The 16938-nt window shown below is 45.2% G+C and overlaps 1 protein-coding gene across 5 annotated transcripts in view; it reads left to right on the top strand.

Moving 5' to 3' along the window:
* SPECC1 (sperm antigen with calponin homology and coiled-coil domains 1) overlaps nt 1–16938 on the top strand; it is a 279082-nt gene that overhangs the window by 54230 nt on the left and 207914 nt on the right. The window contains exon 1 of one of the 5 annotated variants that reach the window (XM_072730487.1): nt 10034–11750. The exons of the other annotated variants lie outside the window; for them this stretch is intronic. Coding sequence (XP_072586588.1) covers nt 11739–11750 — 12 coding nt within the window. The 5' untranslated portion in view covers nt 10034–11738. Of the gene's footprint in view, nt 1–10033; nt 11751–16938 lie in introns of those variants that run through there. 5 annotated transcript variants of the gene reach the window in all.

Genomic DNA, 16938 nt, shown 5'->3' with positions numbered 1-16938 from the left:
CCTCTTTCATTTCATCTACTCCACCAAGGACAATATCATTTTTTTAAAAAACAGGTAAAACAGAACCTCTTTGTAATTTTGCATTTCTTTTAATATAATTAGGCTGAATTGTTTTTTCACATGTTTGTTTACAAGTTGTACTTTCTCTTTTGCTCATCTGTCAGGCTCTTAATGCTTTTTTTGTTTTGTTTTGCTAATTTATATAGGTTTTTGAAAAAATTTATTTGCCATATTTTGTCAGGTATTTTACCTATTGGTTACCTTTTTTTTTTAAAGATTTTATTTATTTATTAATGAGAGACACAGAGAGAGAGAGAGAGACAGAGAGAGGCAGAGACACAGGCAGAGGGAGAAGCAGGCTCCATGCAGGGAGCCTGACGCAGGACTTGATCCCAGTTCTCCAGGATCAGGCCCTGGGCTGAAGGCAGCACTAAACCGCTGAGCCACCCAGGCCACCCTATTGGTTACCATTTTAAACTGAATTAAACACACACACACACACACACACACACACAGCCATTTAACATTTTTACATAGTCCAAACTGTTCATTTTTCCCCCTTATTCTTCTTACCTTAGAACCTGGTATCCTCTTAAGGGATTTTTCCCCCTTCTAGTTTTTATTTGGGTGGATGATGTGAAAACTGGATTTAAACAGACTTCAAATAATGCCAAACTGTTTTCCCAATATCATTTATGAGAAATCTTTGTGTTCTCTAGTTCTTCAGCTTTTCTATGTTAAATGATTTTTCTGTATTATCTATTTTATCTATAGCAGTTAACTGTTTCTGTACCATTGTCACATTGTGTTAACGTGTTGCTTTTGTGCTATATAGAGTATAGAGTCAAAATAAAGTATTGACTAAGAGTGTGGGCTCAGGAGTTAGGCTGCTAAGTCCTAACTTATGTGTCCCTCAGTCTTATTATTTTAAAATGGGGATATTAATAGATAGTGTCCACTCCATGGGTTGTTGGGGTGAGGAAACAAAAGCTAAATTAAAAAACAAAACAAAACTCTGGAAACAGTATTTGATGTATATATTTATGTATAGAGAATATTTGATGAATGTTTGAGTCAAATGTATCATTCTTTCCCTATATGGCTTAAGAAAAACTTTCACATAATCGTGGGAGACAGAGAAAGAACATTTGACTCTACATATGTTAAGGAACTTGGTATGTTGGAAGATGGGCAAGTGACAGAGAGATATATGCAAAACACATACCACAGAGGATTACTATCTATTATAAATAAAGAATTGCCACAAATCAATTAGTAAAAGCAAATACATAAAGAAAAACTGGGCAAGGATAATTTGTAAGTTTATATTTATTTTTATAAATTATATTTATTTATTTATTTTTTAATTTTTATTTATTTATGATAGACACAGAGAGAGAGAGAGAGAGAGAGGCAGAGACACAGGCAGAGGGAGAAGCAGGCTCCATGCACCAGGAGCCTGATGTGGGATTCGATCCCGGGTCTCCAGGATCGCGCCCTGGGCCAAAGGCAGGCGCCAAACCACTGCGCCACCCAGGGATCCCTAAATTATATTTATTTTTATAAATAAGCAACCATAGGAGAAGAAATATAGCTGAAAACAGAGCATCCAGTGTCAAAGAGAACATATGGAGATGGGCACTGACAATCACATATACAAAGAACAAGAATCAGTAAAGCTTTTTGTATGGCAGTTTTACAAATCTACCAAATGTAAAATGTATCTGAGAAAAATTCTGTACATTTTCAAGTATACATATGCAGTGTAATCATATTTACATTTAAAATTTCATTATTTATGTTAAGAAACATAAACTCCCAGAGTATCCTGGTGGCTCAGTTGGTTGAGTCGAACTCTTGATTTTGGCTCAAGTCATGATCTCAGGGTTGTGAGATTGAGTCCCTCATTGGGCTCTGCTGGGCATGGAGTCTGCTTAAGATTCCCTCCCTTGAGGCAGCCCGGGTGGCTCAGTGGTTTAGCGCTGCCTTCAGCCCAGTGTGTGATCCTGGAGGCCCAGGATCAAATCCCACATTGCACTCCCTGCATGGAGCCTGCTTCTCCCTGTGTCTGTGCCTCACTCTCTCTCTCTCTGTGTGTGTGTCTCTCATGAATAAATAAATAAAATCTTAAAAAAAAAAAAAGATTCCCTCCCTCACCCTCTGCCCCTCCCCACCCCCAGTTGTGTGCATTCCTGTTCTCTCTTTCTCTCAAAAAAAGAGAAACTTAAACTTATTTTTATTTGTAGGTATATAAAAATTCATCTTAAAAAAAGTAGTGGATGTATAACATTAAGGTGTTTACTATGGGAAGTAGAATTAAGGGCAAGGTATTGTTCACCTTTTGCTACATATATTTTTATGTTTGAATTTTTCTATGCCTGTATTTGTCTATTATTTGTGTAAGATAGATAGATTGGCATTTTCCCACATCCACAGGCAAGAAAATTTTAGGGAGCAGAAGGTATAGAGGCCTACAGTTGGGAAAGTACACAACAAATTATAGGAAGAGTGAGCATTTGAGTGGCAGTGTTTTCACATTCTTTATAGGTTATGACTTAAGAACTTGTTGAGAAAACTTAATCTGAGAGGCAGAGAGGAAAAGTTGGTTTGTTGCTGAGCTCTGATCTCTAAGTAGCTCCCCTCCCTATTTCCCTGCTGTGTGCAGGTGGTCCCTACATGGGCAGTTCATAGACCCCACCCCAGACACACTGTCCCCTTCCTTTTCATCTGTATTCCTTTTCTTTATTTTATTTTTAAATATTTATTTATGTATTTGAAAGAAAGCATGCACATGCATGAGCGAGCACGTGGTAGGGGAGGTGCACAGGCAAAGGGAGGGAGAAAATCTCCAGCAGACTCCCTGCTGAGTGTGGAGCCCAATGCAGGGCTCCATCCCATGACGCTAAGATGGTGATCTGAGCGGAAATCAAGAATTAGACACTTAACCCACTGAGCCACCTAGGCACCTCCTTTATCTGTATTTTAAAAAGGTTCATCCAACCTTCATGATCGCCATACATCCAGCCATTCATCCGGCAGACACCTAGCGCCTAGTCCCAGCCAGGCAGTACCCTAGGCCCCGCAGAGACAAGGGTGAGCAGGAGAGGGAACGTGCCAGCCCTGTGGGAGCAGCAAACCCACTAACCCGTTACTCATCACCAATCATGAGCGTTAGTATGAAGCCACCAAATAAGGAGAATAATAGATGAGAGCCCATTTAGATGGGTGCTCTGGAAGGGGCAAGCAGAGGGAGGCTAGGCTATTCTAAGAAAAGCACAGGTGGGGACCACCCCCCACATCTCCCTACCCATCCAACCATTTGGAACCTCGTTCTGGTTCCGTCACTTCAACTCTCCCATTCTGTCTCCTTCTCTCCATTCCTCCTGCCATCTTTTCATTCCTTTCACTGGGACCACCATTTCCCAGATTTTAGTCATTCAAATTTCCTCTTTTCATAGTTTTTGCCATAGCCAACTACCATGGCTTACTTATTAAATTTCCTAAAACCACCATCACTAATATATTTTAAAAGGAAACTTCTTGACTGCGGTAAATGAGAACCGATGAAAATGAAATAATGCCAAACCTGAAAGTTAAAATTAAAATTTACCAGTAATGAATGCAGAACTGTCACCTGGTCCAGAAGACCTGTGAGATGGCTTTGATCACAACTGGATGCTATTTATGGAAGAGACTGTATTAGGTTTAGATATTGAGCCAGTAGAAAATTACTCTTGTCTATGAGGACTTTGTTAGCCAGTATAATTCAGGATGAGGACGCTGCAAGAAAGAGATGAGAGAAGGAGGAGATTGAAAAGTAATTATTTATTTTATAGCTACAAGAGTGAGGTAAGCCAGGGACAGGTGACAGCCAGGGAGCCAGAGGGCCCCTCTGAGACAGCCCTTGGAACCACCCTGCTGCTGCAGCCAGGGGCCACCTCATAATGAGAAGATCCTAATAGTCTCCCGCTGGGGAGAGTCTGGAGAGACACTGGGAGAGTTTTTGCAGGAGATGAAGGCCAAGATCCTAGGGGGATGGTCTGAGATGTAAATAAAAGTCTGCATTGAGCCTGAAGACTCGAGAACCCCTCCAGCACCCACTGCCTGTGGGAACCTGTCCTTAATCTCACTGATGAGCTTAAGTAAAGGGTTTCTGGAAAGCTGGCTTCCCCAGGGCTACCTGGAGCCCTCACTGCACAGAAGGAGCCCACATAGGGAAGTGCTCAGCAGCTTTCGTGAATATGCTTGGGCTGCTGAGCACCAGAGTAAGGTGGTCTCCTTGGTTACCACCGGGGCCCACCGGTCAGGTCAAGGCACTGGAGACTGCCCTCCTCCAGCCCTTGCTCTCTAGCTGGGTGTCTTGAGGCTCCTGCTTGCTCATCCCTGCAGCTGCAGGCTCTTCGAGTCCCTCACACTTGCTTCCCATCTCCTGCCAGAGCATCTCTTTCACTTGCCTGACTGTTCCCTCAGCCTGTGGGTGCTCTCTTCCCCTTTGCACCTAGCTATTACCTGTTATCCTGGAATAGTCTTCTCTGCAGGGAGCCTTCTCAGGCTGTCTTCCCTGGCTTGGCCGTACCCCCACCCCCCAGGATAAGCTCTAATAGCCCGTGTGACTCTCTTCAGTAGTTTTCATAGTGGAAATCTTTTATTTTGGGGTCTGTATTGTAGTCCCCTGCTCTAGACCAGGAACTTCTGGTGAGCAGGGATTGTTTGCTCATCTCTTGCGTGGTGCCTCCCTGAGACAGCAGGTGCTCAAAAGGGTTTGTGGAGGGAACAAATGAATGAAACAGTCCCCAGCTTTTTGATTGTGTAAACAAGCGAATTCACACTATTCCTTTTAGGCCTGACTTTACTGTTCCTAGTGCAGTGAAGGACAGGGAATGATGGGGACTGGCAGGAGAGGGGTTTGGGTAGTGGGACATGTATATAAGAGGCCTGGTTGGACTCCAAGGGATATGGGCCCTACTGGAGGATTTTGAGCAAACGAGTGACAGAATCTGACCTGTGTTTTAAAAGGAGCATTGTGGATAGGGAAGAGCAAAAGTCGGAAGAGGATCCAGGTGGATTTGGGGTATATCCTGACCACAGCCAAAGACCTATGGCCATTCTGGTTAGCAGGATCCCATTATTTTTGCCCAGATCAATGCCCTTTTCACAAAAGAGCCACAGTTCAGTCCTGAGTTTCACACATCAGAATACATATAAAACTTATAAATTGATCAATGTTTGCTGTCCCCAAAAGCCACCACAGAGGCCCCCTGGCTCATGCGCACCAGTTTAGGACATGCAGTAGTCTCAGCTTCCAGCTCTGCCCTACAGGGCCTGCCTGAGGAATGCCTGGGCCTGCCAGCCTGCTGCTTCTTTCAGTCACAGACACATCATCACACAGTGAAGAGGCACAGTGGCATGCAGATGAGAGGCTAGACTCCTGAACCTGGCTTTTGGGACCTCCACCGTCTGCCTCAACCCTATTTCCAGGGCTGTTTTGCTCTACTTGCCACAGCGCTTACCCACTGCTGCCAAACCAAACCACTCCAGTGTGTATACCCTGTCATTGTGCTTTCCCTCCTCTGCCTTTGGGTGTGCTTCTCACCTGGGATGCCCTTTCCACCGTAAAGTCTCACAGACTCTGGGGCTTAAACACAGAAGTTAATTTCCTCACAGTCCTGGAAGGTAGAAGTCTGAGATCAAGGTGTTGCTTGGGTTTGGTTCCTTCTGAGACCTCCCTCCTTGATTTGTGGATGGCCATGTTTGCCATGTGTCCTCACACGGCCTTCCCTCTGCAGATCTCCGTGTCCCAGATTCCTCTTCTTTCTTTTCTTTTTTTTTATTCCTCTTCTTATGAGGACACCAGTCATTGGACTGAGGGCTCACCCCAGTGACCTCCTTTTACCTTAATCCCCTCTTTACAGGCTCTGTCTCCAAATATAGTCACAATATGAGGTCCTGGGAGTTAGGACTTCAACATATGAATTCAAGGAGGCACAGTTCAGTCCATAACAAGAGTCTAGCTGAAATATCACTTTGTCCTCATGTGTCTTCCTGTTCTCACACATCATAGCCCTTCAGCGGACTTCTAACACTGTGTCCTTTGGTATTCATTCATTCAGGCAGGCAGGCAGGCATTCATTAGAAATACCCAGAAATACTTACTGAGCTCCTTCTGTGTACCAGAAATCTGTTTGACACTGGGTATCCAGAGCTGAATAACATGGTGCATAACCTGAATCCTTAGTCGAGAGACAGACAGACCAATTATAGCACTGTGATGAATGCTGATGTTTAGGAGAGGCCTCTGACCCAGTGCTGGATCCAAGCCAGTGTAACATTTACTAGGTCAGGGGATGCTTCAGCTGAGTTGTGCATGGTGAATGGGAGTTAATGTGCCAAGGGAGTGGGGAGAGTGTTGCACCGAGAAGGGATGGCGTGTGCAAAGGCTTGGAGTTGCAAGGGGCTGTGGTGCTTTCAAGGAGCTGCAAAGCAATCCATTGTGGGAGCAGGTGTCTGCAGTGGGCGTGCGAGAGAATGGTAAAAGGTGGGGGGCAGGGTACGAAGGTGCAAGAAGCCTAGCATATCCAGTTTGGGCTTTATCCTGAAAAATGTGGTGGTGGAAGGGTTTAAGTAGGGGAGGGACTTGTGGTTTAGAAAGTGTGCTAGCCGTGTGGCGGTAGACAGTGCCTGTGGCCCTGACTCTGGGTAGGTAGGGAAACCAGCAGTAATTCTTCTGATCCCAATGGTGACTCGAAGTGTGGAACTAAGGGGCAGAGGATGATCTGGGAAAGCTTTGGCAATTTGAGTAGCAGGACTTAGTGACTGACCAAATATATAGGGAGTGAAGGACAGTGACAGGATCATCATTAGGTTCCTAGACTCTGAATCTCGGCAGATGCTCCCATTGTGAATGTGCAATTTGATGACTTTTGCTGAATGTGTACACCCGTGGAAACGCCACTGCAATCAAGATACTGAGCGTTCCCATCACTCCAAAAATTCCTTTTGTGTCCCTTTATAGGAAGTCCGGTTCCCAGCCCCCCTCCCGCCCATGGCCCCCAGCAAACACTGATCAGCTTTCTATCACTCTACATTATTTTTGTTTCTAGCATTTCAAGTCAGTAGAACCATATACTATGTAGTTATTTGGCATCTGGTTTCTTTGATTCAAGACAATGCTTTTGAGATTCATCCATGTTCTTCTGTGTATCATTTGTTCATTCCTCTTTATTGATTGGTATGGATATATTACAGTTTGATGATCCATTCACACTTGTGTGTGTGCACATGTGCATGAACACACGTGTGTAGGTGGTACCTCTATACAGATTTTCAAGAGCTGCATTTTTTATCAGCCACCTATAGGTGAGTTTTTGCCTTCTGACCATTTAGGAAGGTAAGTCCCAAGCTTGACTGATCAGAGTCACACTGGCAGCTTATTCAAAATTCAGAAGTAGGACTCAACCTTGATGGGCTGACTCAGAACCCCAGGCATGTGTATTTTTAACCGGATTTAAGTTAATTTTGATCAGCCAGGTTGGGGGACTTGTGTACCATGTGAACAGTATCTGTGGAGTTATAACCTTGCTAGTCCTGTTTGTTTGTCACTAAGAGGCCATCTAGTCTGTACTCTTGGGTGTTATTATTTCTTCTGGGTGCTGACCACACCAACTTTACCTGCTACAGGTCATCCTGGCCATTGATTTTTTTTCACTAATTCATCAAACAGAAAGTCTCTGAGCACTCACCACATGGAAGGCATCAATCTAGACACTGTGCATAAATGCAAAAGCAATTGCAGCTTGGCACTTACAATTAGGAGATATGTGATATTGACATACACAATCATACAAGAAATGGTGATAAATGTAAATGACACACAGATAAAATGCTTGGAATTTAGAGGCACATCAAATAATTCCCAGCTTTTTGTGCACATGGGGAGGTGGTAGTCAAATATGGTTACAAAAAAAGGTAAGGTTTGCTCTGGGGTTTGAAGGATGGATAAGATTTGTGCATAAGGGAGTTGAGGGTGGGAGAGGCAGACTGGGGAGAGGGAACACAACACAAGAAAACAAGAAAAAAGGCTGGGAGATGGGCAAGGCCCATGTGACTGGGGGCCGTGGAAGGCCAACCTGACTGGAGCATGGAAAGCATAAGATGGGGGGAGGAGGGAATGAGGTTGGCAAGGTGGCCGTGGGCCAATGCAGGGAGAGCCTTAGATTACGGTCATTCAACCCACTTGAGCTTTGACAAATGCGTGCATAACCACCACCACGATCAGGATTTATACCTGTTCTCTCACCTCTACTACTTCCTCGTACTTCTTTATAGTCATCCCCTCTGATGTGTGTTTTCTAGAACATTGAGCAATTGATTCTGACACTCTGCACCTGGAGACAGCATCGCATCCCACAGGCTAAGGCCTCAGGCTCACAAGACTGTTCCCACCCCTCCCTCACTCCCAATTCAGGCCAATCACAATCCAACCTGCTATAAATCGGAGGTTCCCACAACCCCCTCCTTAGGTTTGATTAATTGCTTAGAGTGGCTCACAGAGCTTGGAAAAAAACATTTATGTACTTTTACCAGTTTCTTATAAAAGGGGTTATAAGGGATACAGATGAACCACCAGCTGAAGAGGAACATAGGGTGAGATCCAAGGCCCTGGTAACCACTGCTCTGTTTTTTATTCCTATAGTGTTGCCTTTTTCAGAATGTCATATAAATGGAATCATAGAGTAGTAGTTTTGAGTTTGGATTCTTTCACTTAGCATAATGAATTTAAAATCCATCCATTTTTTTAAACTTTTTTTTTTTTTTTTTTGAGAGAGAGCACAAGCTAGAGGGGCAGAGGGAGAGAGAATCTCAAGCTGACTCTATGCTGAGGAGAGCTTGATCCCACGACCCTCAGATCACAACCTGAGCCAAAACCAAGAGTCGGACACTTAACCAGGTACCCCAAAATTCATCAATTTTTTTGCATGTCATTCAGTACATGGACATAGCACAGTTTATCCACTTACCACTGAAGGACAGGCAGGTTGTTTCAAGTTTTTGCTATTATGAACCAATTCTATGAACCAAGCTGTTATGAACATTCCTATTACAAACGTTTGTGTAACAAGTTTTCATTTCTCTTGGATAAATGCTAGAGTAGAATTGTCTAAATGCAGGTTTAATTTTATAAGAAATGGCTACACTGGGGGCACCTGGGTGGCTTGGTTGTTGAGCGTCTGCCTTTGGCTCAGATCGTGATCCCGGGGTCCCGGGATCAAGTCCCGTGTCAAACTCCTTGCAGAGAGCCTGCTTCTCCTTCTGCCTATGTCTCTGCCTCCCTCTGTGTGTCTCTCATGAGTAAGTGAAATCTTGAAGAAGAAGGAAGAAAAAGAAGAAGAAGAAGAAGAAGAAGAAGAAGAAGAAGAAGAAGAAGAAGAAGAAAATAAATGGCTGCACTGTTTTTCAAAGCACCTGTACCATTTTGCATTTCTACCAGCAATGAACGGGAGTTGTAGTTGCTCTAAATCCTTCCTAGCACTTGATATTATTTTGTTTTTGTTTTATTTTCTAGCCATCCTCATAGGTGTGTAATAATATCTCCTTGTGGTTTCAGTTTGCATTTACTTAATAACTAATGATGTTGAGCATCTTTCATGTGTTCTTTTGCTGTCCCGAGAATATCTTCTTTGGCAAAGTGTTTGTTGAAATGTTTAACCTTTTTTTTTTCTTTTGAGTTATATGTTTTGTTACTGTTGAGTTGGGTGAGTTCTTTATAAACTCAAGACTTAAGCCATTTATCAGTTTTGTGTTTTGCAGCTGCTTTTCTTCCAATCTGTGGCTTGTCTTTTCATTTTCTTGATAATGTCTTTTGAAAGACCAGAAGTTTTAAATTGCAGTGAAGTCTAACTTATCAGATTTTTAAAAAATTTTATCTTATGGGTCATGCTTTTTAGTGTTATCTAAGAAATCTTTGCTGAACTCAAGATCACAAAGATTTTCTCCTGTTTAGTACTTTTCTAGTTCTATTTAGGCTTCACATTTAGGTTGATGATTCATCTTTAGCTAACATTTATTATGGACCAGACACTGGGCCCAGTGCTGTGGGATCACAGAGGAATGTGAAGGAGCCCTTTGCTCAAGCATCATCCAGGCTTAGGAGCTGGAGGGTGGAAGACGTCATTTTAGGCTCGCATAAAGGATGCTGTGGATGCTCAGAAATGAAACAAGGGACCAGAAGCAGAGTTTTATAAGGACTGTAGGAGTTAGGCTGAGAGCAGGAATCAGGGGTGGGAAGCCCACTGTTCTGGGCGTGGCATGGCCTTAGGGATACCTGGAGACTAGATGACCCAAAGCTGCCAGTTATTGGTAGCTCTGGGTCTGGAAGACACCTGGAAGGAGTGGGCAGAGCACGAAATGTGCCGTACCCTGAAACAAAGAAAAGGTTGGGGGCGGCTTTATAGCATGGCTCCTGCTATGGTTTTTGAGGGACAGGGGACTGTCTTTCTTCACTGAAAGTGAAGACTCAAATGTATCACAAAGCCCATCCTTAGGGGGCAGCTTCAGTGCCGTTCCACAATTGTCTCCAGCTCTCACCCTAGGGACAGGGCACAGAGCCGTTGCTGTCACTGCTGTTCCTTGTAGATTTTCTCCTGAGAACCCTGCAAGGGACAAGTAATGACAAAGTAGTCCCAGGAGCAGCCTGCAACATTATCCCTCATATTTGCAGCTATTGTATATATTTAAAACACAATACCAGAAGCGTGTCATGCCGAGGAAAGAGAGAGCATATTCCAGGCACTGAATAAATTAACCCTGCAAAGCACAGCAGTGGCTTTCATTAGCCAGCTGGCATTACAGGAACATAGCTGAAGCCTGTGGGTTAGAAAAGAATATTTCAGGAATGCGAAAACAAGAAATCAGCTGCATTGGGTGATTTAACTTAATCCAGTAACAATAGGGAAATCCAGTGGAATGACAGACTCTCACAGTCTGTGCGAAGGGACAGACTTTGCCCATCACTCAGAGGGGGTGTCCACCAGGGTGGACATGAGTCGGGGGGCAACCAGGGTGATGGTGCAGGTGAGAGTTAGCTCCCTGCCCCCACGGAACCTGTACAAGCTCCAGAAAGTTCTATCTTTCCCTCATTTCTTTTTGATGATCCCCTAAGTGAACACAGACTGCTAACAGGCACAGCTCCTGCCAAACCTCTGCCTTCTCCCCACCCCACCGCACCCCTGCCACAGGCCAGGGTGCTTTCTGGGATGGGTGCTGCACCCAAGGCCTCGCTGCCTGCCATCCTGCAGACACCTCTCCACGGCTCCTAGGGCTACACTGCTACCTCTCCGCTACCATTGGTCCCTGCCACCACCATAGTTTTGGTTTGTTTTTTTTTTTTTGTCACTGAGAGGTGCCAGACAGCCAAGTATTCAGTATGTCCCCAAAGACTCTATAGTGGGAGACCTCAGAATTTCAGTGTTGTTTTGATGGCTCAGTTCCTGCCTGTCTCCCTCATCCCCAGAGGCCCTTTGGCTCCTCAGACAGACTGCCAGGGGCCCTCCCTCACCAGCCTCCTGACATGCCACACCTGCTGGGCCACAGCACCCTGCGTGGTTGGGATACAGTTGAGGCCCTGCTCTTCTGAACTCTGCAAGCTCTCATGACTCAGGGCTACCTTTCCAGGACAATGTCATCATCGTAGAAGATCCACTTCTCCCTGATGGGTGCCCTTTGTGAGACTGTCAGCAATCATGAGACTGAAGGTACGATATCAGAGAAGACCACCCTCGTTGAGCAAGGAGCAAGACAGAAATCAGATCCAGTCTTAATTTTTCCCCTATATAGATAGTCTTTATTTTGCCAAGCTCAGGACTTACTTTGGTTTTTAAATTGGTTGTCTGTCCCCTCCCCACCAAGCACAAATACATGCTGAGAGCTTGGGCCCTTGTCAGGTGAACCCCTCCCTTGGTCTCCTGAGGACACCCTGTCTCTGATAGGAGATGCAAAATGAGTGACGAGAAATGACCAGAGGTGAACACACACCTTCCAGGGGGAAGAGAAATTCAGTAGTCATGATTAAAGCACTGGAGGGGGGCAGCCCGGGTGGCCCAGCAGTTTAGCACTGTCTTTGGCCCGGGGTATGATCCTAGAGATCCGGGATTGAGTCCCACGTCAAGCTCCCAGCATGTAGCCTGCTTCTCCCTCTGCCTGTGTCTCTGCCTCTCTCTCTCTCTCTCTCTCTCTCTGTCATGAATAAATAAATAAAATCTTAAAAAAAAAAAAAAGCACTGAAGGGGAAACGAGCCCTTTGAGGAAGTCCCATTGCATTGTAACCCATGGACCCCGCTGGCTGGAGAGCTTGCCACCGCCATGGTGGACTGTGACACTGTGGAAGAGCTCCCGCCAGTGCTCTCCCCTCTGAATCAGAAGTGGAGTGTGGGTGGGATTCTTCTACCACAACTCCTGAGTTGGTAAACCGCTTTCTTAGCAGGAGGACCAGTAAGATGACCCTCTGTCGTTTCTCTTGTTGACTCTCATTTGTAATATACATAGTGGCACATGAAGGCAGCCTCTCCAGACTTTGTAGAGCTGGTGCCGGCTTCTTCCTGGCTTATGTTTCTCTTTGGCAGAAGGCCAGTGTGGCTAAAGTATTGTGAGCAAAGAGGGGGCAGCAGATGTGGTGAGAGGACCTACCTTTCTACCTGTGGACAGAGGCTGTTGTCACAGAAGTTCCCTATTTTGCACTTATGCTCAGCAGTGCTGGGGGGAGGCTTTGTGCCCTCCCTCCTGGGTCTTGGTAGTTTAGGAGGACTGAGGCATGTTGGTGAGGGCACAGGGGTTCTGCGGGCGGGTGGAGCGCTGTGCCCTGCCGTCCTTGCATTGTTCCTAGAGGAAGTAGAACAGAATGAGTCAGAACTGGCCTGCCTGTTGCCTTGGAAGCTGTGCCACTGACATCACTGGGTTCTGCCCCTTGTCCCACCTGATCTAGGGGCTCCACTTGGGAACAAAGACACAAAAAAAGTTGGATAAAAGACAAGATACTTAGACCTGATCCTTTAAATTACTGGGCCCCTAAATCTGTGGTTACCATCAGCTACCATTAAGCATCTAACATAATTTAATTTATTTTTATGTTTCAGTTAAGACCTCTGAAATCCTAAACCATAAAAATGGAAAGTATTATTTACTATTACTGTGAAACTAGGACATATACCAAAAATTTTAAATGCCACCCTTCAGGAATAAGTCCAGGAAACGAGATGAAGCAGTATGTGATTTTAAGATTTAGTATTGAATAACTTTAGGAACTATTTCTCAAGCATGTTATAAGTGATTGAGATGAATTTTTATAATGCTAATGCTTATGCATCAGTGTGAATATTATTTTCAAGGTAATAATGCTAGGAGGCACTGTATCTGTGTCAATGGGGTTCTCAACCTGAAAGCAATTTTGGGACTAGATTTGTTTCCCACTTGTTTAAAAACAAAAGACTCATGTATAAGGAAAAAGATTGTCATTGCTTTATAATTCTGTATTGTATTTGCCCATTAATTCAGCATGTACTCAATGAATGACACCCCATTTGCAGGGCCACATGCTGCCTAATGAGGGAGGGGCAGGGAGATACTAGCACACATTTCTTCAATGAAAGGCAGAAGCTAAATATCCATTAGCAAGTATTTGTTGAGCACCTACTATATGCCCCCCGCCCCCCCCCCCCGCCCCCCCTAGTGTAAATGCCATGAACACAATGAGAAACAAGGATGGTAAGGCCCTGCTGTCACGGCGCTTCCATGGTGGTAGAGGGAGGCAGATAATCAATGACTATGATAGTCTTAACTTGGTGATGAAGGCTCTGAAGATATGAACAGGATTGTGGCATGGAGTGGGAGAGCTGCTCAAGAGAATAGAAAAAAAAACACCTACTAAGAGGGAGTGCTCTTGAGCTGAGATGAACTGGGGGGAAGGTACCCCACTATGTGAAGGGCTGGAGAAACAGTCCAGATGGAGGAAATAGAGTGCAAAGCTCTTTGGTGGGAACTAGCTGGTCATGTTCAAGGAGCTGGAAGCTACCCGTGGGACAGAGCAGAGCAGAGCTTCATGATTGAGATGGACCGGGCCCAGTGGCCAGGGGACTGGGTAGAGGGTGCTGTTGCAGCCTCCAGGTGAGAGACCAGGACAGCTCAGATGGGAGCAGGCCACAGACAAGGTATGAAAGTGCTGGAAAAGAACAGCAGAGTTTTCTGGAGTTTTAGAGGCAGGAGTTAGAAAGGGGATAGAACATTCATAGAGAGAGATCTCCAGATGAATGCCCCAAGATGAGAACTGGGAGAGCCTGCTGGCCAAGTGGAGAAGGGAAAGTGGTGAGTGGAATGTGGCCAAGCCCAGCTGGGTGGTCCCTGAATCTGGGGCAAGGAGGAGCAGTGAGCCCAGGCCTGGGTGCCTGGCCTGCAGTGGTATTGCCCAGGCCTGCATTGGGGAAGTTTGTGGATACTTCTCAGCCTCTCTTGTCACCGACTATACAGTGTGGGTGACAATGGCTGACTCATGGGGCAGTCAAGAGCATTAGAGAGACTAATCTCTGGCAATCGCTGAATGTCATGCCAGGCACAATAGTCCGTGTTGATAAATGTTAGCTTAAAAATAAGTTAAGACGAAGGATTTTGAGCAGGAAGTGATGATCCCAGCTGAACTTTGAGAAATCTGTCAGGAATCTGGGGGAAGGACGAGTTTCAGGAGAAATTCCCCACCTCCTACCCCCCGGGGCAAGTGTGAGAGCTGCTACTCAGGTCCCTGCTGCAGAGAAAGGCAGGGCTCTCTTAGGACACCTTGCATGAGTCCCATCCCCCAGCCTGGGCAGCTGCAGGCTAGACAAACAGGAGCCCTAGGGAGGAGCCCAGGATGCCACTGAGGGTTCAAGTCTGGGAGAACAAATAATAGAAATGGGGAAGTCACGAGGGACAGCTGGCTATTCAGGGTCTGTGTTGTGCACCAGGCTAGGGTCGGCCACACTCAGGCAAATGCCCAGAGGCTGGCCCCTGGGAAGGCTTCGCAGCTGCCCAGCAATAAGTTGGCAGGCAAGTCTGAGAGCCCTTGTGAGGCCCGGTGCACTGAGAGAAGTTTCTAGAGGGGAAATACATGAGTTTGCTTAAGAAGGTGGCATTGAAGTTGGCCCGGCCAAGGGAGCAGGGCCAGTGTCCTGCGCTTCCTCTCTTTGCCCCCGACGTCTCCTCTCTTTCTTCCAGTGAGAGCAGTGAGCAGCAGATTGGAGAAAGTGGGAGGATGAATTTGAGGCATTTTCCCCCCCACCCCGACTTCCCTCCTAAATGAGTCTCCGTGAGTGGGTTGCATTTCTTTACCGAAGGCCACAGCTTCTGTCTTTTAGTCTCTCTGGGTTCCAACTGCTTCCTACCCTGAGCCCTGCAGCCTTGGGGTGATAACAGCCCTAGCTGGAGGGTTCTCCACGTTCCCTTTTTGGTCTCCGTATCTTGCCCACACCCTTGTATATGGTTCCTTTCTGAGCTCTGCCTAGCAGGCGGGGCCCGGAACTGGGACCAAATAAATAACGTGGCTCAAGACGCTTCCACCTAAATAGATTTGAAAGTCTCCAGTTCCCTCCTATACTGCTGGTTTTGGTTTACTTACCACGTTTTAAAGAATTGTGTTAAAATACCCATAATATAAAATTTACCATCATAATCATTTTTGAGTGTGCAGTTCTGTGGCATTAAGTACATTCATACGTGTTGTTGGGCACCATTCAACCACAGAACTGTATTCACCTTACAAAACTGGATTCTATACCTATTAAACAGGAACCCCCATGCCACCCTCCCCTCAGCCTTTGGCAGCCACCATTTCACTTCCTGCCTCTATGAACTTGACTATATAAGTGGAACCATATGTATGGTATTTGTTTTCTTCTGATTGGTTTATTTCACTTGGCATAATGTCCTCAAAGTTCATCCGTGTTGTGGCATGTATCAAACTTCCTTTTTAAGGCTGACTCATATTCCACTGGATGCATATACCACATTTTGTTTATCCATTCATCCATCAATAGATATTTGGGTTACTTCCATCTTTTGGCTATTGTGAATAATGCTGCTATGAACATGGATATCAGGTATATTTTTGAGACTCTGCTTTCAGCTATTCGGGAATATACCCAGAAGTGGGCTTACCAGATCATATGCTAATTCTATTTTTCATTTTTCAAGGAACTGCCATTCTATTTTCCATAGTAGGTGCACCATTTTACATTCCTAGCAGTAATACACAACGGTTCCAGTTTCTCCACATCCTCAGCAACACTTGGTGTTTTGTGTTTGTCGTTGTTGTTTATAGTAGCCATCCTGATGGGTTGGATGTGGTATCTCCTGGTGGTTTTAAATTGCATTTCCCTAACGATTAGTGATGTTGAGCAGCTTTTCATGTACCTATTGGCCGTGTGTATAGTATATCTTTGAAGAAACATCTATTCAAGTTCTTCGTCCATTTTAAATCATGTTTGCTTTCGTTGAGTTGCACGAGTTCTTTATATAGTCTGAATATTAACCCTTTCTTCATCTGCTCAGGCTGTCCTACCAAAGTACTACAGAATAAGCAGCTTAAACAACAGACATTAATTTCTCACAGTTCTGGAGTCTGGGAAGTTGAAGATCAGGGTGCTGGCTGATTTAGTTCTTTCTGAGGACTCTTTTCCTGGCTCATGGACTACCACCTCACTATGTCCTCATAAGACCTCCCTTCAGTTCCTTTTTTTTTTTTTTTTTTGAGATTTTATTTATTTATTCATGAGAGACACCAAGAGAGATAGAGAGGCAGAGACACAGGCAGAGGGAGAAGCAGGCTCCACGCAGGGAGCCCAACACAGGACTGGATCCCTGGTCTCAGGACCACATCTGGGCCGAAGGCGGCGCTAAACCGCTGAGCCACCCAGGCTGCCC

This window comes from Vulpes vulpes, chromosome 12, assembly GCF_048418805.1.
Source record: "Vulpes vulpes isolate BD-2025 chromosome 12, VulVul3, whole genome shotgun sequence".
Classification (NCBI taxonomy): domain Eukaryota; kingdom Metazoa; phylum Chordata; class Mammalia; order Carnivora; family Canidae; genus Vulpes; species Vulpes vulpes.
The sequence above is the reverse complement of the archived record's forward strand: the minus strand, read 5'-3'. Positions and strand labels throughout refer to the sequence as shown.